The following is a 26,889-nucleotide window of genomic DNA, read 5'->3' as shown; positions in this document are numbered from 1 at the left end:
AGAAGTCTGCATAATTGATAATTTTACTAATATGCACGTTAGCTTTCTAATAAAAGCTTAAAATGTATATGTCGCGGGGCTCGTGTTTCCATGGTGGCGCATTTTCTCTCATTTTTGAACAACTATGTATAAAAATAGGGGTTTTCGACGGCTTCAGTGCCATTCTGTTAATGACCAACATGGACTATTTTGGTTATATTATTAGCAAAATACCAAGCCCTTTACATGGTACCCTATTTTTCTTAAAGTTTAAAGTAACCATGGCAACAGAGATGTTTAAAATAGCTTATATCTTGCTTTTTGTTGTAATTTCTTATAAAAAGTATTGAATAAGATTATCTTTCTAGTTGATGTAGCTTTAAAACATATTATTTCTAACGTGAGTTATATTTTCGTGTTATTTGCATTTATTCAAACAAATTTCACAGCTTAGAATACTTGTAGCAATACTCCTTGTCTGGAATTTGTCATGGAAAAATGGTTCAGCATGCTGCTATTATTTTCATAGATATTGTTGAAATGAAAATAAAAAGCCGAAGCTGTGTTTCTTAAATAGACCAGTGTCAACGCTTTTAAATTTGACATTTAGATACATAGGTCACGGGCTTCGTTTCCATGGTAACATCAATTCTATTCAAGAAACCACAATTTCTACTGAAATTTGAACAATTTTAGATCTTAGTTTTAGTATATAAGTAACAAACTATCAACGGAACCTGAAGAATAGGTATTACAAATCAAACTGCTAGATTTTTATTTGAAAATGGCCGTAACAAGTAACCTTTCACCCAACTATATTCCAAATAACATTGCTTATCATCATCCATTTTCTTACATTCCGCATAACATTTCAATACAACTGCATAAAAGAATCAAAATATTGATTATCATTCAGAGCAAAAGACTCATAATAGATATTTCAGCAAATAATGGTTATTTGAAAATAGTTAAAATAAAGAAAATGCACAGAATTACGCACTTTCAAGATAAAAGCTATTAATTTTGCGCGGTAACTGACACGTAACGTCATGACGTCAATGACGTCAATTTAAGGCAACATTGTTTTGAAGCGTTTCTGCGGCAGTTTATTCATTATTTCTGCATTATTAAACCACAAAGCATCAGATCGAAGACAAGTTCGTGATTTGTTTTCAGAAGAATGAATATACAAACACATTTAGTTTGTCGTAAATGTCGTCGTAAATCGTCACGTTAGCTTCCGTTTGGACATGCGCACATACAAATATGAAGGTAACCTACCTCCTTAAATGACAAGTTATTTTTAGCTCGACTATTCGAAGAATAGGGGAGCTATCCTACTCGCCCCGGCGTCGGCGTGAGTGTTAGCATGAGCGTCACACAAATGTTAAAGTTTGCGTACCACCCCAAATATTTTCAAAGTCCATTGAGATATTGCTTTCATATTTTGCATACTTGTTTACCATCATGACCCCAGCCTGTAAAAAGCAGGAGGCAACTCTATCAAACATTTTGACTGAATTATGGCCCCTTTTCGACTTAGAATATGCTTATTGTAATGTTAAAGTTTTACTCATTGCTTATATTATACTATCAAGCACTGAGAATAGTCGAGTGCGCTGTCCACTGACAGCTCTTGTTTTAGAAGTCTTGGATTAATTCAACATTTACTGTTTCATATTTTAATCTATCTTAGTTGCTGAATGAATTTACTGCAGTGTGAACAGTCTTCAACCTAAATCCAGTCAGTTCAGATGTATCATTGGCTATTTGTTTTAAATCTCATATTCCTTTAGTTGGAAAAATAACTTTTTAACAGTTAGGGAATGTGGACATAGCTCAATGCAGCATTAAAAATTACAGTCTGAATACTAGCTTGTGAAGAAAGATTTGGCTGTAGAGGACCTTGCTCTTTCAAATGATAAGCAAATTTGATGACAGACAGATGTTTGAGGCAAAAAATTCTTGACAGATTTTACAACCTGAATAGTACATACATGTATATATCAGGAGATAATTCTGTCTAAGAAAATGATGTATATATCTCAGTATTTTCAGAATCACAGATATACTGTAAAAGCACATATTTTCGCTGGGTCAAAATTGTGTGAATTTGAAATTTTGAGTATGTTTGCGATGATTAATATTCACGACATTGTAAAAATTGTATCATATTTGAATTATAATAATGGTGTATATTTACGCGAGAATTAATCTTCGCGAGATGTAGGGCCTCGCGAATATAGCGAAAATTAAACACTCAAGAAAATTTCTGCTTTTTCAGTAGCACTGAATGTAAGACAACATGTCTTTGACCACGAAATGATTGAGTTTCTCATAAAATTTGTGGTTTCATTCAAAATGGATGTTTCATGGGGGACATGAAGAATTCATCGATTTAAATTTTAAAGATAAAATAGGTTTGATTTTAAGTCATTTGGTAAAGATTGATTATGCAGATTGATGTGAAGTGAAAGAAAATGAATCGCCAAATTATAATTGATTGTACAGTCTGAGAGTCGGTTTGATTTAAGCTTGACTGTTTGAAATTTTTCAAATAGTAGTTTTTGTTTTCACCTTTTTGTAAATGTCCACGTCACAAAGTTTTGTATGTTAGCAGGTTTTCCAGAACTGCTAGGCTTTATGCTTTCAAACTTTACATATATATTTGGCATTCTGGGACAAAGGATCAACTGGACAAAGTCACATAACTAGCTTTTATTTTGTCAACTATGCCCTTTTTTGACTTAAAATTACAGGTTAATGTTTTGCATATAAGCAGGTCTGTCAAAAACTGTTTTTATGCCCCCGGCATCTACTGATGCGGGAGGCATATAGTGATTGTCCTGTCCGTTTGTCCGTCCATACGAGGTTAACCAAATAGAAACGTTTCGTCTAGCATCAGTACCCCTAACTAGAATGACTTGATACTAATGCAGATGTAACCTGTGAACATTCCTCATCTTCAGACATCACCTGACCTCAGTTTGACCTTGATCTTGAACTTGACCTTGTTTTGGACTTAGGTTGCTTTGTATCGACAAGGATGCCACTGGGAGCATCAAGCGTATATTGAACCTAGCTCCTTGTTTGAAGCAGCTTTCAAACTTGTGACTAAGATCTCAAAATAACATGTCTGGAATTCTTTTTGAAGTGGTTTTTAATTGGTAAGCAAACAAAATTAAAAGTATATTTAAATCATGTAGGATTGAGAAAAATCTATGGCTGGGGAATATCGCATTAATTTAGTAGACTAAAGTCATGGCATTCTAAAATCCCCTTTGGAACTACTTACCATGTTACAGTATGAAATTTTGAAGCAAAATATTTTCAGGTGTTCCTGGTGTTATATCTGGTATAGATGTTGATACCTCATACTTCACCGGGAATTATGCACCCAGAAGTTCAGTCCAGGCAGCAAACTTAACTAAATGTAAGTGTAGACTATTTATACCGTATAGCTGGTTGATTCTGTGGGTTTTTATTTCTGCTAAATCTGCGGGTCGAGGCTGACACGCAGAATTAAATTCCACACATTTAAACTATTAGCAGAAGTTTTTGACGCGGAAATAAAGTTTGATATTTCGCTTAATATAATGACCCGTTATCTTTATCTCATGAGTTTTTCGTCTGCTGTCAAGTTATTCACACAGTATAGATTGTGGTTAATTATGTCTCCCCCAGGAGACATATTGTTTTTGCCCTGTCCGTCCGTCCGTACGTCACACTTCATTTCCGAGCAATAACTGGAGAACCATTTGACCTAGAACCTTCAAACTTCATAGGGTTGTAGGGCTGCTGAAGTAGACGACCCCTATTGTTATTGGGGTCACTCCATCAAAGGTCAAGGTCACAGGGGCCTGAACATTGAAAACCATTTCCGATCAATAACTAGAGAACCACTTGACCCAGAATGTTGAAACTTCATAGGATGATTGGCCATGAAGAGTAGATGACCCCTATTGATTTTGGGGTCACTCCGTCAAAGGTCAAGGTCACAGGGGCCTGAACATTGAAAACCATTTCCGATCAATAACTAGAGAACCACTTGACCCAGAATGTTGAAACTTCATAGGATGATTGGTCATGAAGAGTAGATGACCCCTATTGATTTTGGGGTCACTCCATCAAAGGTCAAGGTCACAGGGGCCTGAACATGGAAAACCATTTCCGATCAATAACTAGAGAACCACTTGACCCAGAATGTTGAAACTTCATAGGATGATTGTACATGCAAAGTAGATGACCCCTATCGATTTTGGGGTCACTCCATTAAAGGTCAAGGTCACGGGCCTGAACATTGAAAACCATTTCCGGTCAGTAACTTGAGAACCACTTGACCTTGAATGTTGAAACGTAATAGGATGATTGGTCATGCAGAGTAGATGACCCCTAACGATTTTGGGGTCACTCTGTGAAAGGTCAAGGTCACAGGGGCCTGAACATTGAAAACCATTTCCGGTCAGTAACTTGAGAACCACTTGACCCGTAATGATGAAACTTCATAGGATGATTGGTCATGCAGAGAAGATGACCCCTAACGATTTTAGGGTCACTCTGTTAAAGGTCAAGGCCACAGGGGCCTGAACATGGAAAACCATTTCCAATCAATAACTTGAGAATCTCTCGACCCAGAATGTTGAAACTTCATAGGATGATTGTTCATGCAGAGTAAATTACCCCTATTGTTTTTGGGGTCACTCCGTTAAAGGTCAAGGTCACAGAGGCCTGAACATTGATAACCAGTTCCGATCAATAACTTGAGAACCACTTGACCCAGAATGTTGAAACTTCATAGGATGATTGAACATGCAGAGTAGATGACCCCTATTGATTTTGGGGTCAGTCTATTAAAGGTCAAGGTCACAGTGGCCTGTTCATGTAAAATCATTTTTTCGAAATAACTTGAGAACCACTTGACCTACAGTGTTGAAACTTAATAGGATAATTGGACATGCAGAGTAGATGACCCCTATTTATTTTGAGGTCACTTGATCAAAGGTCAAGGTCACAGGAGCCTGAACAGTGACTTGAGAACCACTAGGCCAAGAGTGTTGAAATTTAGCAGGATGACTGGACATGCCAAGTAGATGATCCCTGTTGCAGCCAACCATCAGTGTCTCTTTGACTTTTCGCTGCTGACCCCTATTGACTTCTTGCCTATAGGACTTTGCATTGTGGGAGACATGCGCTTTTTTACAAAAGCATTTTCTAGTTGCTTTTGTTATTGTATCGATCTATTGTCCACGAATGAATGGTTACCGTTTCGGACGTGTAATCTTTACAAGTCTATATCACAAAACACTCAAGATTTATGAAAAGTTAAACAAATTAATTAATGTATGTTGTAACTGAATGGACTGTGAACAGACTATGTACTAGATTTTGCATTTGTTTATATTTGTAAATATATCGTTAATTTTTCTACCAGCAGTATTACATTTTTATGAAAATATTTTTTCAGAATTCATTACCAGTACTAGACCTAAAGTATTTATTTTTAACTCTGATTTTTGATCATGCACGGTAATGAAAAGAAATCAGATTTAAACATAAATCAGCTGCACCAACTTCACTAGATTCCGATCTGGATAATACCACTAAGACATTACTGACGAGAACGATATGCATTTGAGCCATTAATTGTGACCTAGTAAATGCGGTAGCTATTTCCTTTGCACAGAATTTACTTCCGGTTTATGCAAACTGCAAAAATTAATTCCTGCTTTTCTCGAAGGTTGCAGAAATAAAAAATGCAGAAATAAACTAGGCCCATTTTAGGACAAAATCGCAGAATTTTTTGCCGGCAGAATTAACCCGCTATATGGTAGTAATGTTAAGTAAAACATACACAGACAGAACTTTGATATAGTAAAAATGCAAATATCAGAGAAAAAAATTATTTCCTAAATTTATACTTTCTTCATGTAATATAAAAGTAAAGAAAAGCCAGTGAACCTGGTTGTAGCAATAACTGTTTTTAAAGGAACATTACTTAGTTGCAGTTATTTATGCAGAAGAGTAACCTGTTGTAACAAATAGATGCATTTTTCTTTTAGCAATAAAGTTAGTTACACAGTACCATTTCAGGACAGATCTTTTCAGTACATGTCAAAGATACTTACTTTAAATGATTCAGCAACATTTATAACTAACAAATATATACTGACATCCATATAAATTATATTGATAATGAATTGATTGTTATGTGGATACAAGGCACGTGGGTTACAAGAAATAAATTTATGTTTTCCCTACTGATTTGCTATATCTAAGTGTACGATTTCTACATTCAGGCTTTGTAAATTTCATGTGAAAACTAGAAGAAAACAGAGCATATGTTTCTGGATAAAACTGGTTATTTTACCACCATTGAAACGAAATATGTAATTAGTAAAAAATATTTTCACATGTAAAAGCATACCCAATGATGTCATGAAAATCGTCATACAAAAAATTTCTGCTTGAAGTATTGCTAGATGTCAAGAAAAGTGCTTATGCCCGCCCGCTTAGCTCAGTAGGGAGAGTGTCGGTCTACAGATCGCGGGGTCACGAGTTCAATACTCGGGCGGGGCGTATGTACTCCGTGACGATTTGATAAAAGACATTGTGTCTGAAATCATTCGTCCTCCACCTCTGATAACTCATGTGGGGAAGTTGGCAGTTACTTGCGGAGAACAGGTTTGTACTGGTACAGAATCCAGGAACACTGCTTAGGTTAACTGCCCGCCGTTACATGACTGAAATACCTTTGAAAAACGGCTTTAAACCCAAAACAACCAAACAAAAAAGAAAAGTGCTTGCACCTGCAGGCAGTGTTTTATGTCCCCGAAGGGCGGCATATTAGTTTTCAACTGTCTGTCCGTTTGTTAGTTCGTTCATTCGTCACAACATTAACTATTTGTATGAAGGCACTTTACTCGCGAACCACTGCACCCAGGACCTTCAAACTTCACATGCTGATAGTACTTATTGAGTACACGACCCCTATTGACTTTGGGGTCACCAGGTCAAAGGTCAAGGTCACCAGGTCAAAGGTCAAGGCGCTGCGGGGGCAGTGACAGCTCTTGTTTTATTGTTTAAATGGCAAATTCTATGGTTAACATTGTTACTAACTATATTTTCATGGTGTATTATAAAATTTTGAAAAAAAAGTTGAAGTTTTTGAATAAATTATTGAAATATACACATTTCAATTTCATTTGAACAGAACTACATGTACATTAAAGTGGGTAAAAGTTTGTTGGATCAGTTGAAAAATAGAAAATAAAAGAAATGATTGTGTTTGTTTTACATGTAAGATCAAAATAGCTTTCACTCATGAACACCAGATAATACATACGCCACTCATGAAAATATTGCATGTGGTAATCACTCTGTAAATTAGTTATGTTGATCTTACAATCAAAGGGATAAACTCTGTATCATGATGAGTCATCTAATTTTGTATTTTAAGAAAAAATCATTTCAAAGTCATTTATCATCTTTAAATCATACTCATATGAAAGGTGTAAATGCATTTGAGTAGATTTAATCAAATTTTCATTTTTATCATTTCAGCTTTCTCAAAGCGAGGAGGAGAGAGAATAGGGCTGGCTGCTACACAAGAAGATTATCAGATGGTTGACCAGTTGCAATCTGAGGTTCACTTTGGTTTATACAAGTTTTTGTTTGTTGATTGTAAAAGAGCTTAAGGGTTATTTGAGTCCCTCTTGAGTTCTCTCCCCTGCAAAATTCAGACTGGTGTGTGTCATGGAAAGAGGCATAGCTGTGACACCAGCAGTTATAAACATACAGTCGGTAGACTGAACATCAGACAGCGTATCGTTAGAACTCCATCCTTATTTGCTATACTTGTTCAAACAAAGCAGAATAAGTACATGAATTTTTCTGAATTATCATTATCTTGGCCAAAATGTTTAAGATCACTGATGTCTAATCACTTGCTCATGACTTGAAGTCATGCTCGGTGTGTAGAATTCTTCCTTGTCAGGAAGTCATCTTCCTGGCTTTCAAGTCAGTTGTTCTATCCAGTTGCTCACTTGTGTCAGAAATAATGGGCGGAGAAGTACCTGTGGTCTTTTTCCATCATCAAAAGCTGGAAAATTGTCATGTGACATATAATTGGCTTGTTTTGATGTTAAATCCAATGAAACTGAAAACAAAGAGAAAGAAAATTGCCAATTACCATTTTTAGCTCACCTGTCACAAAGTGACAAGGTGAGCTTTTGTGATCGCGCGGTGTCCGTCGTCCGTCGTCCGTCCGTCCGTCCGTGCGTCCGTCCGTCCGTAAACTTTTGCTTGTGACCACTCTAGAGGTCACATTTTTCATGGGATCTTTATGAAAATTGGTCAGAATGTTCATCTTGATGATATCTAGGTCAAGTTCGAAACTGGGTCACCTGCGGTCAAAACTAGGCAGTAGGTCTAAAAATAGAAAAACCTTGTGACCACTTTTAGAGGTCACATTTTTCATGGGATCTTCATGAAAGTTAATCAGAATGTTCATCTTGATGATTCTAGGTCAAGTTCGAAACTGGGTCACGTGCGGTCAAAAACTAGGTCAGTAGGTCTAAAAATATGAAAAACCTTGTGACCACTCTAGAGGTCACATTTTTCATGGGATCTTCATGAAATTAATCAGAATGTTCATCTTGATTGATATCTAGGTCAAGTTCGAAACTGGGTCATGTGCGGTCAAAAACTAGGTCAGTAGGTCTAAAAATAGAAAAACCTTGTGACCACTCTAAAGGTCACATTTTTTCATGGGATCTTTATGAAGTTGGTCAGAATGTTCACCTTGATGATATCTAGTAAGTTCAAAACTGGGTCACGTGCCATCAAAAACTAGGTCAGTAGGTCTAAAAATAGAAAAACCTTGTGACCTCTCTAGAGGCCATATATTTCACAAGATCTTCATGAAAATTGGTCAGAACGTTCACCTTGATGATATCTATGTCAAGTTCGAAAGTGGGTCACGTGCCATCAAAAACTAAGTCAGTAGGTCAAATAATAGAAAACCTTGTGAGCTCTCTAGAGGCCATATTTTTCATGGGATCTGTATGAAAGTTAATCTGAATGTTCATCTTGATGATATCTGGGTCAAGTTCGAAAGTGGGTCATGTGCATCAAAAACTAGGTCAGTAGGTCAAATAATAGAAAAACCTTGTGACCTCTCTAAAGGCCATATTTTTCATTGGATCTGTATGAAAATTGGTCAGAATGTTCATCTTGATGATATCTAGGTCAATTTCGAAACAGGGTCATGTGCGGTCAAAAACTAGGTCAGTAGGTCTAAAAATAAAAAAACCTTTTGACCTCTCTAGAGGCCATACTTGTGAATAGATCTCATAAAAAATGGTCAGAATGTTCACCTTTGATGATATCTAGATCAAGTTGGAAACGGGGGTCACGTGCCATAAAAAACTAGGTCAGTGGGTCAAATAATTAAAAACCTTGTGACCTCTCTAGAGGCCATACTTTTCATGGGATCTGTATGAAAGTTGGTCTGAATGTTCATCTTGATGATATCTAGGTCAAATTTGAAACTGAGTAAACTGTGGTCAAAAACTAGGTCCGTAGGTCTAAAATTATTAAAATCTTTGACCTCTCTAGAGGCCATATTTTTCAATGGATCTTCATGAAAATTGATCTGAATGTTCACCTGATGATATCTAGGTCAGTTTCGAACTGGTCATGTGCGGTCAAAATACTAGGCCAGTAGGTATAAAAATAGAAAAACCTTGTGACCTCTCTAGAGGCCATATTTTTCATGAGATCTTCATGAAAATTAGTGAGAATGTTCACCTTGATGATATCTAGGTAAAGTTAAAAACAGGGTCACGTACCTTCAAAAACTAGGTCAATAGGTCAAATATAGAAAAACCTAATGACCATATTTTTCAATGGATCTTCATGAAAATTAGTCAGAATTTTTATCTTGATAATATCTAGGTCAAGTTCAAAACTGGGTCACATGAGCTCAAAAACTAGGTCACTATATCAAATAATAGAAAAAACGACGTCATACTCAAAACTGGATCATGTGGGAAGAGGTGAGCGATTCAGGACCATCATGGTCCTCTTGTTAGAAAGGAGGATGCTGTTTTTAGCTCACCTGTCACATAGTGACAAGGTGAGCTTTTGTGATCACCCTTCGTCCGTCGTCCGTCGTGTGTCCGTCCGTCCGTCCGTCCATCAACAATTTCTTGTCTGCACAATAGTGGTTTCATTTATGATTTTATTTTAACCAAACTTGCACACAACTTGTATCACCATAAGATCTCGGTTCCTTTCTTGAACTGGCCAGATCCCATTATGGGTTCCAGAGTTATGGCCCCTGAAAGGGCCAAAATCAGCTATTTTGACCTTGTCTGCACAATAGCAGCTTTATTTATGATTTGATTTTAACCAAACTTCCACACAACTTGTATCACCACAAGATCTTGGTTCCTTTCTTGAACTGGCCAGATTCCATTATGGGTTCCAGAGTTATGGCCCCTGAAAGGACCAGAATTAGCTATTTTGCCCTTGTCGCACAATAGCAGCTTCATTATGATTTGAATTTAATCAAACTTGCACAAAAACTTGTGTTGCCATAAGATCTCAATTCCTTTGTTGAACCGGCCAGATCCCTAATGGGTTCCAGAGTTATGGCCCTGAAAGGGCCGAAATTAGCTTTTTTTGACCTTGTCTGCACAATAGCAACTTCATTTATAATTTGATTTTAACCAAACTTGCACACAACTTGTACAACCACAAGATCTTGGTTCCTTTATTAAACTGGCCAGATTCCATCATGGGTTCCAGAGTTATGGCCCCTTAAATGTCCAAAATTGGCTATTTTGGCTTTTGCAGCCATATAGAGACTTCATTTATGGTTTTATTTGACACAAACTTCCAAAATATCTTCAACAACAATAAATCTTGGATTCCATGACAAATCAGATCCAATCGTAGTTTCCAGAGTTATTTTATATCTGATTACCTCCCCTGATTGTAGTTAAAATGGATTTTAATCAGTAAGAAACTTACAGGACCTTTTTGAAATTTCATTATTGTCATTAGTTGGACCGAGCCAATCAGGGTAGAAACTATGGATGATTTTATGTCAAATTACCTCCCTTTATTTCAAATTAAAATGGGTATATCTCCGTAACTAATGAAGATACTGATCTGAAATTTCATTTATGTCAACAGATTTTTTTGGCAGATCCTTCTTTTGTTAACTTACAGTAATTTTCTTTTGAATTACTTCCCTTTTACATTACTATAAATAGCCTAATTTTAGTAACTTTTTTGTTATTGGCCGTAGGGAAAAACCGAGACCACTTTTCTGTGGTACAACATGGATGGTACCTCCAATTTTTAGGTGTATTTTGACATATCTGTACCTTGTAAGAATTTTGTTTTTCTTGTTGGTTAAATTTCTTTCTTTTGTAGTTCCTGTCCTTTGGACTTAGATATTTTTTCCGAGGACCTTCTTGTCCTCAAGTGCAATGATAACAGGTGAGCGATATAGGGCCATCATGGCCCTCTTGTTTCTGTTGCTTCGGTCAGTTTAATGATCAGAATTCAGAAAGGGAACAGTATTATCATATGATACATACTTGGTATTGCACTTCTGAATAATATGATTAGACATTGGTATTTGTATCAGAACTGGTCATTTTGTAATGCAGATGGGATTCATTAAAATCTGTAGTTTGTAGACTGTAGCAGATGTAATAATTCAGCTAATAAAAGATAACTCTATGTCAGCCAGATGGTTGTACAAAATGTATGGCCTAAAGGCTTGTATTTTATGTAAGTTATTTTTTCTTCATATCCAGAGCTGGGAATACATTGTATCACTAACCCAACTACAACCAGGCTTCCAGACTTCATGCCACAACTACTTTGAATGTACAAAGAAGAAAAAGTTCACTCATATACGACTGAATATTTATCCAGGTAGAATTTTCTTGTTCATAAATATTGCCACATAAAGTCTTAGTATTTCCTGCATATATATAATGATTCTTATTTTTTACATTTTTTTTTGGTAAAGTACTGTAATATTCTTGTATTAGTCCTTTATTTTAATAACATTTGTTTGGAAGTTTACAAAATATTGGTCACAGTGGTTTGTGTCTTGATATTTGTTTAGCTTTGCATGTATGTTAAACAATTTATTCTACAACTGTTGGGGGAAAATAAAGATGAATTGGTTCTAACTTTGGAAATCATTGAGTTAAGAAATAATTTATAGCAAAAGAGTTAACACTGTGCACGATGGGCGGTTATACGTCGGGTGAAATTATTTGTACAATGTATTACCGCCAGAGTGTTTGAATAGTGTTAAAACACTCTTTTGCTATAAATCATTTCGATTCTAATACATTCTTAATGTAAAACAATAAAAAAAATATAGTAGCGCTCTTTCTTAGTTGCAACAAAAACATTGACGTCACAGCACATAAACGTGACGTCATTCTAGCGTAAGCGTGTTTTAACAGAGACAAGCGTATTAGAATTATAATTTATGTATATTTTGGATTAAATTATGATTTAAAGTGAGCTTTTGTCATATGTACGAGTGACACTAACACTGAGACTGCATGCCTCTTGCCAAGGTAGTTTTTGGGTCTTGTTGAGGATTTTTTTGTGAAACAGCCAACTGACTGTGTTGCAGAAAGCTTAGTAGTTCAACCTTATGTGCCCAGTCATACCAAAAGCAACATGGGTCTGTATTCATCCACATTTAAACTCAGAAACTTAAGACTTCAGATTGTTACATTTTGTTTCTGCTCTATTATTGTTTGGAAAACAAAATTCATAAAGGCAGTTTATGCGAAGACCTTTTAGGAATCTACTTTAAATCCTTACAATTAAGGCAGTCTTTGTGAGGTCCTGTTTGGCATCTATTTTAAATCCTCCCAACTACTAGTTTAGCCACAAAATGAAAAACAAGGATAAATATCAAACAGGGAATTAGATGTATTGTTTTAACAGATGGTGGTGTAGCAAGACTCAGGGTATATGGACAAGCTGCACCAAACTGGAATAAAGTTTCAGAAAAAGAGGTAGTTATAAAATATTATTATTTTTGGTAGATATATTTTTGAACTAGAATATGAATAATGTCAAGGAATGAGTAGAATACTATACAGTGGTTTTAAATCACAGAGGTTATGATCCAGTTATATTTGCAGATTTTAAAGTTCAGAAACGTGAATAAAATTGAATCACACACCCCAAATCCAGTATTTTCTGCATGTTTCTTGCCATTGATAAGTCTGGAAGTAACTTCTACATACATAATAAAAATTTGATTTATTAGCTCGTCTGATTTTTGAAAAAACTCTACGAGGTATTGTCGTCACTTGATGTTGGCAGTTAAAATTTTTGTCCACCTTTGCTAAAAAACCATAAGAGCTACAACTTTGAAACTTTGCTCACTTGTTCGTCATTATTAGGTTACTTAGTAGGCCAAGAACCATAACTCTGATTTGCATTTTGTCAAAGTTATGGCCCTTCTTATACTTAGAAATGGTAACACAGTCAAATGCACTTGTTGGCAAATAAACTTGGCAAAAATATCTTTCTGCATTTAATGGAAAATGGTAAATTCATCAAACTGTTAAAAATGTCAGTTTTAGGTTTTTGTCTATTTTGCACATTGTTTAATTTCACAACCCCTTTAAGTTTATAGTCTGAAGCTCTTCCTATTAACCTTTTCTGGCAGGTGGGGAAGAATTATACTGCAGTTTAATGAGCATCTTTGACAATAAAATTTGAGAACACTGTTCGAAAACACAGTTCGAAAACCACAAAACTCCACAGCTTCGAAGTTTGCTTTGGACTTATAAAAGGGATTGTGCTCTGTCCTGTAGAAACCTGGTACTATAGAATACCCTGTAGAGAAGTTGAAAAATAGAGATAAGATTTTTCCAAAGAGAATCTGTCAGAATCGTTTTGAATTTGTATATATATATTGACCAAAGATGAATTTTGATATTGGATTATAATCAGCTATCAACAAGTTGATAAGTCATTACTTGAGAGTCAAAATCACCGACAGCTTACGACATATTACTTGTTTACACGCTTTGTGGTATTTAGTTAGTGGACCTGGCATCAATGAGGAGCGGTTGTGTGTGTGTAGGCTTCAGTACAACCAATAGAGGACATCCCAAGAATCTCATCAAACCTGGGAGAGGAGAATCCATCAAAGATGGCTGGGAAATTATACCCAAGGTTAGTTGCTTAATTGTGTCTCTAAATTTTTCAAACTTTAATGTAAATGATAAATGCCAGACATTTAATGTTTTAGTTTGAAGAAATCTTTCATTTTCAATATGAACTTAAAGTTTTATGGTACAACATGTTTATAAAATCAGATTTATTATATAGAGGATATTACGGTACATGAGTGTCTTTTCATTTTGAATTTATTCAACAAGTTTTATAAATTCAATTTGGAAAGACACAGTTGTAATGTTCTGTTTATCACATGTAAGCTTTTCCTGCTGAAACATCAAAATTTCATCTTTCTTTACATGTTATAGACCAAGTAAATTTGACCAACGTTTCCTGTACTTAAAATGATGTCAACGTCAAAGCTTTATTACACAAGTGTATTATCAAATTTATGTAACGGCTTTATTTCATTCCAACAACGTCAAACGTGATAAATTAATTTAAAGAAGTAAGAGGAGTATCAATGTTGTCATTGCTGACAATTCCTGAAGAACATAGTCATATTGATGTCTTGACTGAAGAAAATAAAACTCGAAGAACCCTAGTTATGACCAGGAAATAACCAGATTTGTACAATACTCATTCTATCTACCATTGCATATAATTGTCATGATGTTTGTACAAAACAGTGATTAACTAACTCTATTTTACTGCATAAAATGGTGAAATACAGTAACCTGTTTTAATTTTAAGGCAACAAGACCAACTATAGTTCAGGAGTACAGACACACTGGCAAGTTATGTCCATCTGGTAAGTCATACTACCATGCTATCTTCTCTTATTGGAAAATTACTCTGTGACACCTGTTGAAAAACATAGATTCAGGGGTGAGGGTTTCCACACCATTGATAAAATAACACTTCAGTCTCCAGTGTTCTATGTTAGTTTATTATGAGATGGATATATAGTCTAAGAGATGGATATATAGTCATCAAAATTATAATTCTCTCATTCCTCTGGTCTAAAGTCACTTATTTTATTATAATTGTAAAATATTACATTTCTTGTTTCTAGATCCAATGATCTGTATTTTTAAAGTCCGAGCCAAAAGTAAAATTCACCTCCCCAGATTTGACCTAGGTTTATATACGAAAGTATGTACCCTTCCATATTTGGAGTGTATCATAGTAATGAAAGACAAAGATTACCCCTAATATTTATGAGTATAACTGTTGACTGATGGTACCATCCCAAATATGGAGTCACCTCTAACTCTATCAAACCAGACATGTTTACGATGGTACATGATGACAGCGTACCCAGATAAAATGATACAAAATGATACACACTCCAGTCCCAAGCAATTTATGAGGGTAAATGGTGAATGACAACCCAAGTAGCAGAGGCCAAAGTTTCTCATCAATAGAATCAATTAAGGTTTAATCAGACTGCTAAATTTACAACACACCTAAATAGTTATACAAACACTTTCAGTTTGATAGGCTTGTTACACTGATAAAGCCTGATAGAGGTCATCAGTAGATAATTTTTTGTAGAGTTTCTTGTTCTGATCAGTGACTGGAAAACACACTCACCCACATCGTTCAATAAGGAGAGTGCAGATCTATAGATCTCTGGGGTTGTGAGTTCTATTCCCAGATAAGGCATATCTTCTATGTGACAAATTTGGGGAAAAAATGTGTCTGAAATCATTCGACCTCCACCTCTGAGAAGTTGGTAGTTACTTTTGGAGAACTGATTAATACAACAGTACATAATCCAGAAAATTTCTGGTTATTGTCAGCCATTATCTGACTGAAATAACTTTTGAAAACAGCATTTAACCAAAAACAATCAAAGTAAATGATGTGTATTGTTTTTTGAGGTTAGTGTGTCAAAGATGAAGAGAGACTAAATCAGGTTTCCAGTCAATAACTTGAGAATGTGTTAGTGCTAAAGATTCATAGGATGATTGCCTCTGTAAGTCGAAATTGAAAGTTACTGATAAAGGTTTCTCATTTATGCTGTTATCACACTTCATAGGGTGGTTGCCTGTAGTCAGTAGATGACACCTATTGTTGTACCCCCCGACAACAAAGTTTTTTAGGGGGGGTATACTGGTTTCAGGTTGTCTGTCTGTCCGTAGACGCAATCTTGTGCGCACCATCTCTCCTTATCCCCTTGACAGAATTTAATGAAACTTCACACAAGTGATCAGTACCAACAGTAGTTGTGCATGGGGCATGTTAGGTTCTTTTAGAAGAAAAATTTGCAGAGTTATGGAACTTTGTTTTTTTGTTACTATACTATATACATAGACACAGTCTTGTGCGCACCATCTCTCCTCATCCCCTTGACACAATTTAATGAAACTTCACACAAGTGATCAGTACCAACAGCAGTTGTGCATGGGGCATGTTAGGTTCTTTTAGAAAAAATATTTGCAGAGTTATGGGACTTTGTTTTTTTGTTACTATACTATATACATAGACACAGTCTTGTGCGCACCATCTCTCCTCATCCCCATGACAAAATTTAATGAAACTTCACACAAGTGATCAGTAACAACAGTAGTTGTGCATGGGGCATGTTAGATTATTTCAGAAAAAAAATTTGCAGAGTTATGGGACTTTGTTTTTTTGTTACTATACTATATACATAGACACAATCTTGTGCGCACCATCTCTCCTCATCCCCTTGACAAAATTTAATGAAACTTCACACAAGTGATCAGTAACAACAGTAGTTGTGCATGGGGCATGTTAGATTATTTCAGAAAAAAAAATTTGCAGAGTTATGGGACTTTGTTTTTTTTGTTACTATACTATATACATAGACACAATCTTGTGCGCACCATCTCTCCTCATCCCCTTGACACAATTTAATGAAACTTCACACAAGTGATCAGTAACAACAATAGTTGTGCATGGGGCATGTGAGGTTCTTTCAGCGACAAAAATTGCAGAGTTATGGGACTTTGTTTCTTGTTAACATACTATGTACATACAGTCTGCATATGCAATCTTGTGCGTGCCTAATCTACCAAACCCTTGCACACAATTTAATGAAACTTCACACAAGTGATCAGTACCAACCCTAGTTGTGCATGGTGCATGTTACATTCTTTTAGATAAATATTCTGCATAGTTATGGGACTTTGTTTTTTGTTACTATACTGTATACATACAGTCTATATACATACAGTCCACATAATTATGCAATCTTGTGTGCGTCAAATTGCAATGTACTGTGTCAGTGCATGCGGGGGGTACATTCATCACCTTTAGTGATAGCTCTAGTTATTACCAGGTATACCCTCACCAACATTTTGGTTATTATACCTTCAGGTATCTTGATAACCCATACAGTTACCAATTGGAAACCTACAACAGGCTTTAGACACATTTCAGATCCAATAACTCTGACATTTGTTTAGACAAACTTATTTCCCATTTTCACTTGGAAAATAACCTGTCCTGTTCCACATGTCCCAATTGTTTTCCTTGAATATTTTTGGGACCTATACATGTTTCATTGTAGTATTTTGAAACACATGGTCACATACTGTTAAGTATAATTTTTGCATGGGGGGTACTTAGATTTGCCCTTGTCTATCTGTCAGTTTGTCCATACATCCAAATTTGTGTCATGTATATCTCAAAATGTATTTGAGCCAGTGTCATCAAACCTCACAGGATTGTTATTCAGCAAGGAATGTGTGCACCTGATGCCTGATGTTTTAATTTGCATCCCACCAGAGTTATGTCCCAGGATTATGAAACATAACAGGATTATTATTCAGCATGTGAAGTTGTGGATCTGCATATTTTTAGCTCACCTGTCACGAACTGACAAGGTGAGCTTTTGTGATCGCGCAGTGTCCCTTATCCGTCGTCTGTGCGTGCGTCCGTGCGTAAACTTTTCCTTGTGACATGTCTAGAGGTCACATTTTTCATAGGATCTTTATGAAAATGGGTCAGAATGTTCATCTTGGTAAATTCTAGGTCAAGTTCGAAACTGGGTCACGTGCCGTCAAAAACTAGGTCAGTAGGTCTAAAAATAGAAAAACCTTGTGACCTCTCTAGAGGCCATAATTTTCAATGGATCTTCATGAAAATTGGTCAGAATGTTCACCTTGATGATATCTAGGTCAAGTTCGAAACTGGGTTACGTGCCTTCAAAAACTAGGTCAGTAGGTCTAAAAATAGAAAAACCTTGTGACCTCTCTAGAGGCCAAATCTTTCACAAGATCTTCATGAAAAGTTGGTCAGAACGTTCACCTTGATGATATCTAGGTCAGGTTCGAAACTGGGTCACGTGCCATCAAAAACTAGGTCAGTAAGTCAAATAATAGAAAAACCTTGTGACCTCTCTAAAGGCCATATTTTTCATGGGATCTGTATGAAAGTTGGTCTGAATGTTCATCTTGATGATATCTAGGTCAAGTTCAAAATTGGGTCACGTGCGGTCAAAAACTAGGTCAGTAGGTCTCAAAATAGAAAAACCTTGTGACCTTTCTAGAGGCCATATATTTCACAAGATCTTCATGAAAATTGGTCAGAATGTTCACCTTGATGATATCTAGGTCAGGTTCGAAACTGGGTCACGTGCCATCAAAAACTAGGTCATTAGGTCAAATAATAGAAAAACCTTGTGACCTCTCGAAAGGCCATATTTTTCATGGGATCTGTATGAAAGTTGGTCAGAATGTTCATCTTGATGATATCTAGGTCAAGTTCGAAACTGGGTCACGTTCGGTCAAAAACTAGGTCAGTAGGTCTAAAAATAGAAAAACCTTGTGACCTCTCTAGAGGCCATATATTTCACAAAATCTTCATGAAAATTGGTCAGAATGTTCACCTTGATGATATCTAGGTCAAGTTCGAAACTGGGTCATGTGCAGTCAAAAACTAGGTCAGGAGGTCTAAAAACAGAAAAACCTTGTGACCTCTCTAGAGGCCATATATTTCACAAGATCTTCATGAAAATTGGTCAGAATGTTTACCTTGATGATATCTAGGTCAAATTCGAAACTGGGTCACGTGCGGTCAAAAACTAGGTCAGTAGGTCTAAAAATAGAAAAACCTTGTGACCTTTCTAGAGGCCATATTGTTCACAAGATCTTCATGAAAATTGGTCAGAATGTTCACCTTGATGATATCTAGGTCAAGTTCGAAACTGGGTCACTTGCCCTCAAAAACTAGGTCAATAGGTCTTGAAATAGAAAAACCTTGTGACCTCTCTAAAGGCCATATTTTTCATGGGATCTGTATGAAAGTTGGTCTGAATGTTCATCTTGATGATATCTAGGTCAAGTTCGAAACTGGGTCACGTGCCGTCAAAAACTAGGTCAGTAGGTCTAAAAATAGAAAAACCTTGTGACCTCTCTAAAGGCCATATATTTCATGAAATCTTCATGAAAATTGGTCAGAATGTTCACCTTGATGATATCTAAGTCAGGTTCGAAAGTGGATGACGTGCCGTCAAAAACTAGGTCAGTAGGTCAAATAATAGAAAAACCTTGTGACCTCTCTAGAGGCCATATTTTCCATGGGATCTGTATGAAAGTTGGTTTGAATGTTCATCTTGATGATATCTAGGTCAGGTGTATAAGTGGGTCACGTACCATTAAAAACTAGGCCAGTAGATCAAATAATAGAAAAACCTTGTGACCTCTCTAAACGCCATATTTTTCAATGGATCTTCATGAAAGTTGGTCTGAATGTTCATCTTGATGATATCTAGGTCAAGTTCGAAATAGGGTCATGTGAGGTAAAAAACTAGGTCAGTAGGTCTAAAAATAGAAAAACCTTGTGACCTCTCTAGAGGCCATACTTGTGAATGGATCTCCATAAAAATTGGTCAGAATGTTCATCTTGATGATATCTAGGTCAAGTTCGAAAGTGGGTCACGTGCCATCAAAAAGTAGGTCAGTAGGTCAAATAATGAAAAAACATTGTGACCTCTCTAGAGGCCATATTTTTCATGGGATCTGTATGAAAGTTGGTCTGAATGTTTATTTTGATGATATCTAGATCAAGTTTGAAACTTGGTCAACTGCGGTCAAAAACTAGGTCAGTAGGTCTTGAAATAGAAAAACCTTGTGACCTCTCTAGAGGCCATACCCTTGAATGGATCTTCATTAAAATAAGTCAGAATGTTCACCTTGATGATATCTAGGTCAAGTTTGAAACTGGGTCACGTGCCTAAAAAAACTAGGTCAATAGGTCAAATAATAGAAAACCCTTGTGACCTCCCAAGAGACCATATTTTTCAATGGATCTTCATGAAAATTGGTCAGATTTTTATCTTTATAATATCTAGGTCAAGGTGAGCGATTCAGGACCATCATGGTCCTCTTGTTTAAATTTTGTGATTAAATAGCATTTGGGCTGTGCCATGAGAAAATCAGCATAGTGTGTTTTCAACCAGCATGGATCCAGACCAGCCTGCGCATCTGCACAGTCTTGCTAGGATCCATGCTGTTTGCTAACAGTTTCTCTAATTGCAATAGGCTTTGAAAGTGACCAGCATGGATCCTATCTGCGCAGTCTGGTCTGGATCCATGCTGGTCAAAAACGCACTATGTTGGTTTTCTCATGGCACAGCTCAATTTTAATCTAATGAAGGGAAGTCCATGTAACATATGTAACATGATACAATGATAGTTGAAGTTGAAAAGCATAAAAACAACATGTTTTGAATACACATAAAATTTCTACCATATTGAACTACAATCACACTGTTTGTCGTCTGTCATTCATCCGTCTGTCTAAACAAACAAATAGAACATTTCTTGGGTACTGAGGACAATAGGTAACAGTAAATTCTATTCATTCCGTACTGCTTATTGGGTACTTCTGTCACTTAATTGGTACTTTATAACAAAAGATTACCCAGTAAAGATCCATTTGTAAGAACTTCAGGTTGTACATCCGTCATCAACAATTTCTTTAAACGACATCACCTTCAAAAGCTCTTGAGTGGATTTTGTTGAAACTTATTCCTTGGATGGTCGTCTACCAAAATTGTACAAATGTTTCCGCTTGGTTACACATATGGGCCACCAATTAGAGTAGAAAAATCTTCAAACAACATCTCATCCTAAACCGCTGGTCAGATTTTAAATTAATTTCAAGCAAATGGTCCTTATGTAACCTTCTATTAAGATTGTTCAGATTATTCTGATTTGTCAAAAAAACATGGCAGCCAGGGGGGCGTGGTCACTTTTACCTAGATCTATTTAGTTAAAATTCTTTGTGAAACTGCTGGCCTGATTTGAAAATAATTTTACACAAATGGTCCTTGTGTGACCCTCTATCAAGATTGTTCAAATTATTCTGATTCATTTAAAACATGGCCCCCAGAGGGCGTGGTCACTTTCTCTATATGTATATAGTGGAAACTTTAAAAATCTTCTTGTGTGAAACTGCTGGTCTGATTTTAAGATAACTTCACACAAATTATCCTTATGTGACCCTCTACCAAGACTGTTCAAATTATTTGGATTCATTCAAAAACATGGCCGCAAGAGGGCATGGGTACTTTCTCTATATGTATATAGTGGAAATTTAAAAAATCTTCTTGTATGAAACTGCTCACCCGATTTTAAAATAATTTCACAAAATTGTTTTTGTGTGACCCTCTACATAGATTGTTCACATTTTTTTATTCTTCGAAAAAGATGGCTGCCAGAGTGTGGTCACTTTTCCCATTATGTATTTAGTAGAAACAAATAAATTATCTTGTATGAAACTGCCGCCCAAACTTTAAAATAATTTCACACAAATTGTCCTTGTGTTTCTTTAAAGAATTTTCAAATTATTCTGATTCATCAAAAAACATGGCCGCCAGAGTGTGTGGTCAGTTTTCCCTATATGTATATAGTGGAAACTTAAAAAGAAATTCTTGTATGAAACTGATGGCCCAATTTTAAAACAATTTCACACAACTGGTCCTTGTTTGACCTACTACCAAGATTGTGTTCAAATTATTTTGATTTGTCATAAAACATGGTTGCCAGGGGGAGTTGTCACTTTTTCCCTGTATATATACATTGGAAACTTTAAAAATGTTTTGTCAGAAACAGCAGGCCCTATTTTAAAACAATTTTTCACAAATGTTTTTTGGATATTTTGCATGTGATATCAGAGTTTTACAGTCTACCATAATTGTTTAAATTATTGCCCTAGGTTCAAAAATGGCCATGCCTGTCTGTGTGACTTGTATGTAATATCGGCCAATGTTAAAGAAACTTTGAATATATTCTTCTTTGAATCCATAATAGCTAGAGCCTTGATATTTATATAAATCTAACACTGTACTTGTACCATTACATTATACAAACACACTTGAAGCCTTTTTCACAAGTGAGTGCTTTAGGGTCAGTGACCCTCTTGTTCCAGTTTCTACCTGTCCAAAGTCATATCTCAGACATGATTTGAAGGATTTCCATAAAACCTCAAAGTTATTGTTGGTAGGAATCAAGATTCAGTGGAATTTCTTCAGGAACATGTGTAATGGCCCTTCCTACGTATTATAATGCTTACTATATAGGGCATTTCTTTGCAAATTTAATGTCTTTTTAAGGCCATTTTTTCCATGGGATATTGTGACCAAGCTTAGAACATACATAGCTTTCTTGGAAATCTGGAAAAACCTGAACTTGTATTTTATAACTGGCTGCCTTAAAAATGTTTTCTTTACATGTACATTCACTCTAGCAAAAGCATAACAAGATGTACGCACTGTGTTAAGCAAGTTTAGTCTAAGTAGATTTTTATATCATAAATGATACAAGCACTTGCTGCAAATATTAAGAAAAACAAATCTATATGCCCCCCCTCCCCCCCCAAAGTGGGGGCATAAAAATGAAATTATAGACTAAAATTGATACGGGGTTATTGTTCTATTTTCATAAAGCACATTCAAACCTAAAGTTGAAATTCCCAGAGGTCAGAGTTTATAGGTGTTAGGTAAACATTACCATGACAGTCACATGACCATTACTTTTTCAGTTTATCACCAATGTTAGCTTCAAATATATGAAAAGACTAAAAACAGTTTCAACAACTAAAATATAATGTCAAATGATGAAAACAACAATTTATCAAATTCTTGATAAAAATGTAGCAGCAGAAGTCACTTTACTATGAAGGGACACCTCTGCATAGGAGATAGCCATAATATATACATGAAATTATTTTGAAATGACATAGCACACACTGCAGAAATGATTCTTAGTGATACAATCATTAAGGTCATTTTTAGCTCATCTGATTTTTGAAAAAAAAAATTATGAGTTATTGTCATCACTTGATCGGCGTTGGCGTTGGCATTGCCTGGTTAAGTTTTATGTTTAGGTCAGCTTTTCTCCTAAACTATTAAAGCTTTTGCTTTAAAACTTGCAACACTTGTTCAACATCAGTAGCTGACTCTGTACAGCAAGAAACATAACTCCATCCTGCTTTTTGCAAGAATTATGGCCCCTTTCGGACTTAGAGAATATCAGATTTCTTGGTTAAGTTTTATGTTTAGGTCAACTTTTCTCCTAAACTGTCAAATCTATTGCTTTGAAACTTGTAACACTTTTTCACCATCAGAAGTTGACTCTGTACAACAAGAAAATAACTCCATCCTGCTTTTTCCAAGAATTATGGCCCCTTTTGGACTTAAAAAATCAGATTTCTTGGTTAAGTTTTGTGTTTAAGTCAGCTTTTCTCCTAAACTATCAAAGCTATTGCTTTAAATCGTGCAACACTTGTTCACCATCAAAAACAGACTCTATACAGGAAGAAACATAACTCCATCCTGCTTTTTGTAAGAATTATGGACCCTTTTGGACTTAGAAAATATCAGATTTCTAGGTTAAGTTTTATGTTTAGGTCAACTTTTCTCCTTAACGGTCAAAGCTATTGCTTTAAAACTTGGAGCAGTTATTTGCCATTAAAAGCTGACTCTGTACAACAAGTACCATAACTCTACATTGCTTTTTTGCAAGAATTATGGCCCTTTTTGGACTTAGAAAATCATGGTAGGACAATATACAGAGACAAAAAAATCAGATGAACGTCTGCACCCACAAGGTGGTGCTCTTGTTTCACTATTAGTTGAGTCTGCTACTCCTTTATTATTGTTAGCGGTTATACATGTATACAGAGGCCTCTGTGGCCGGGTGGTTAAGGTTTCTGACTTCAAATCACTTGCCCCTCACCGATGTGGGTTCGAGCCTCACTCGGGGCATTGATTCCTTTATGTGAGAAAGCCATCTAGCTGGCTTATGGAAGTTTGGTGGTTCTTACCCATGTGCCCGCCCGCTCGTGATGAAATAATGCACGAAGGGCACCTGGGATCTTCCTCCACCATTAAAGCTGGAAAGTCGCCATATGACCTATATATGTGTCGGTGCAATAAACAAAAACAAAACAAATACATGTACACTAAAATACAGTTCAGAACCATTATCTCAACTTCTGTTATTTCGATATCTCGAGTGGATTTTCCTGGTCAAGATTTTTTCCTTCTTATTTTATATAAGTGAACTACAGATATCTCGATTTGGTTATTTCAATTTTTTCGATATTTCGACTAAATTTTCAGTCCCCAACATTGAAATTTACACTATTCTGACATCAGTTATCTCGAGTGGACATTAATCTTCTGCCAGACACAGGGCAAAAAGCTGAACATGTGCTTATATGCTATGCAAGCTGTGTGTCATGCTGATTGAGTGATTTATATTAAATTGTTTCAAAATTGAGTGAATTTAATTGCATTTATAAACACAAAAAAATGATGATACTGTCCAATTTATATTGTGTTTAGGTTTAAACATAAGAGTGAGTTTCACATCATGTGCAATGCCCAAATCACAAGATGGTGGAAAGTGGTATAAGAAATCAAGAAGTAGGTTGAACAATGGTTAGAATTAACATTAAACAAATGCCAAAAAGGCATTATGAATTAATTATTGTACCCCCCGACAACAAAGTTGTAAGGGGGGGTATACTGGTTTCAGGTTGTCTGTCTGTCTGTGCCCGCGAAATGATGGTTAAGTGACTGCATAATGGTACTTTCTCTTTGATGTCATTCATTCCGTTCTGTTTATGTGACTTTTTTCTTTTTATGTGACCGTTAGAACAACAGAGAGAACAATGGGGGTGTCACATAAAGACCGTTTCGTTAGAACGTCTGGCCGTCTGTCCGTAGATGCAATCTTGTGCGCACCATCTCTCCTTATCCCCTTGACACAATTTAATGAAACTTCACACAAGTGATCAGTACCAACAGTAGTTGTGCATGGGGCATGTTAGGTTCTTTTAGAAAAAAGATTTGCAGAGTTATGGGACTTTGTTTTTTTGTTACTATACTATATACATAGACACAGTCTTGTGCGCCACCATCTCTCCTCATCCCCTTGACACAATTTAATGAAACTTCACACAAGTGATCAGTAACAACAGTAGTTGTGTATGGGGCATGTTAGGTTCTTTCAGCGACAAAAATTGCAGAGTTATGGGACTTTGTTTCTTGTTAACATGCTATGTACATACAGTCTGCATATGCAATCTTGTGCGTGCCTAATCTACCAAACCCTTACACACAATTTAATGAAACTTCACACAAGTGATCAGTACCAACCCTAGTTGTGCATGGTGCATGTTACATTCTTTTAGATAAATATTCTGCATAGTTACGGGACTTTGTTTTTTGTTACTATACTGTATACATACAGTCTATATACATACAGTCCACATAATTATGCAATCTTGTGTGCGTCAAATTGCAATGTACTGTGTCAGTGCATGAGGGGGGTACATTCATCACCTTTAGTGATAGCTCTAGTTTCATCAAGTAATGACCAATCATGTAAAACATAATATTTATTTCCAATAAACATATTTTGTCTCAAAAAAATGTATTTTCATCAACACAAAACTTCATTACCCCACTACCAACCAGATTTGACATAACTTCAGTTATCTCCATATTTTGATATGTTGACTTTTTTCCTTTGTCTCTACGAAGTTAAGATATGGAAATTTGACTGTATTGTACAAATGATTGATGTATGGAGATAATTGGTTCCTATCATTAAGGTAACACCCAGGGGCCACAAATCAAACATAGTTCCACATTTTCCTCTGTGAGTTCAGTATAGAGGGATTGTCAAATAAACTGACACACATATTCAAAACATTAACTGCCAGGATGTTTTCCTCGGAGATTATTAATGTATTGGAGTCAAACCTGTAGGGGAGATGTAATGATTGCTGAAAACACCCTTCATATTGTCATAATTCTGACTTTAATTCATATTTTGCTTTCAGCCAAATTCTCCCAGAAAGTTGCAAAACATTCTTTCATTTAAATTTACACAAGCATTTTAATAAAACTTTGAGCATAAAACAGCAGAAAGATTTACTTTTTTCTGCAGTTATCTTTTAATGAACGTTTTATGAGAGAGAACAAAAACTGATCATAGTCATTTTCTCAAGATCAAGTCGTAAAATGATAATTAATTGTTGTAAATATTTTGATACATTGAGGCAGTAAATTACTCCATTCTGAACATTAAAGTGACTTGTTCATATTTGTTGCATTAAAAATACAGTACATCAAAATTTGTTTGAAATTGTAACTTTTTATAAAAAAATTGGTAGACGTATGACTTTTTTCAAAGTACTGTAAAATCATTAATATTTGTACACATCTAATTTTCATGGATT

The 26,889-nt window shown here is 35.8% G+C and overlaps 1 protein-coding gene across 2 annotated transcripts in view; it reads left to right on the top strand.

Annotated features, from left to right (window-relative positions):
• Positions 1 to 26,889, top strand: part of LOC123546511 (allantoicase-like) — a 47,893-nt gene that overhangs the window by 15,233 nt on the left and 5,771 nt on the right. For both annotated transcript variants that reach the window (XM_045332852.2, XM_053550861.1), the window contains exons 5-10: positions 3,314 to 3,412; positions 7,540 to 7,622; positions 11,811 to 11,931; positions 12,973 to 13,043; positions 14,083 to 14,217; positions 14,914 to 14,971. In XM_045332852.2, the coding sequence (XP_045188787.2) occupies positions 3,314 to 3,412; positions 7,540 to 7,622; positions 11,811 to 11,931; positions 12,973 to 13,043; positions 14,083 to 14,217; positions 14,914 to 14,971 (567 nt within the window). The remainder of the gene's footprint in view (positions 1 to 3,313; positions 3,413 to 7,539; positions 7,623 to 11,810; positions 11,932 to 12,972; positions 13,044 to 14,082; positions 14,218 to 14,913; positions 14,972 to 26,889) is intronic.

This window comes from Mercenaria mercenaria, chromosome 9 (assembly GCF_021730395.1).
Source record: "Mercenaria mercenaria strain notata chromosome 9, MADL_Memer_1, whole genome shotgun sequence".
NCBI lineage: Eukaryota > Metazoa > Mollusca > Bivalvia > Venerida > Veneridae > Mercenaria > Mercenaria mercenaria.
The sequence above is the reverse complement of the archived record's forward strand: the minus strand, read 5'-3'. Positions and strand labels throughout refer to the sequence as shown.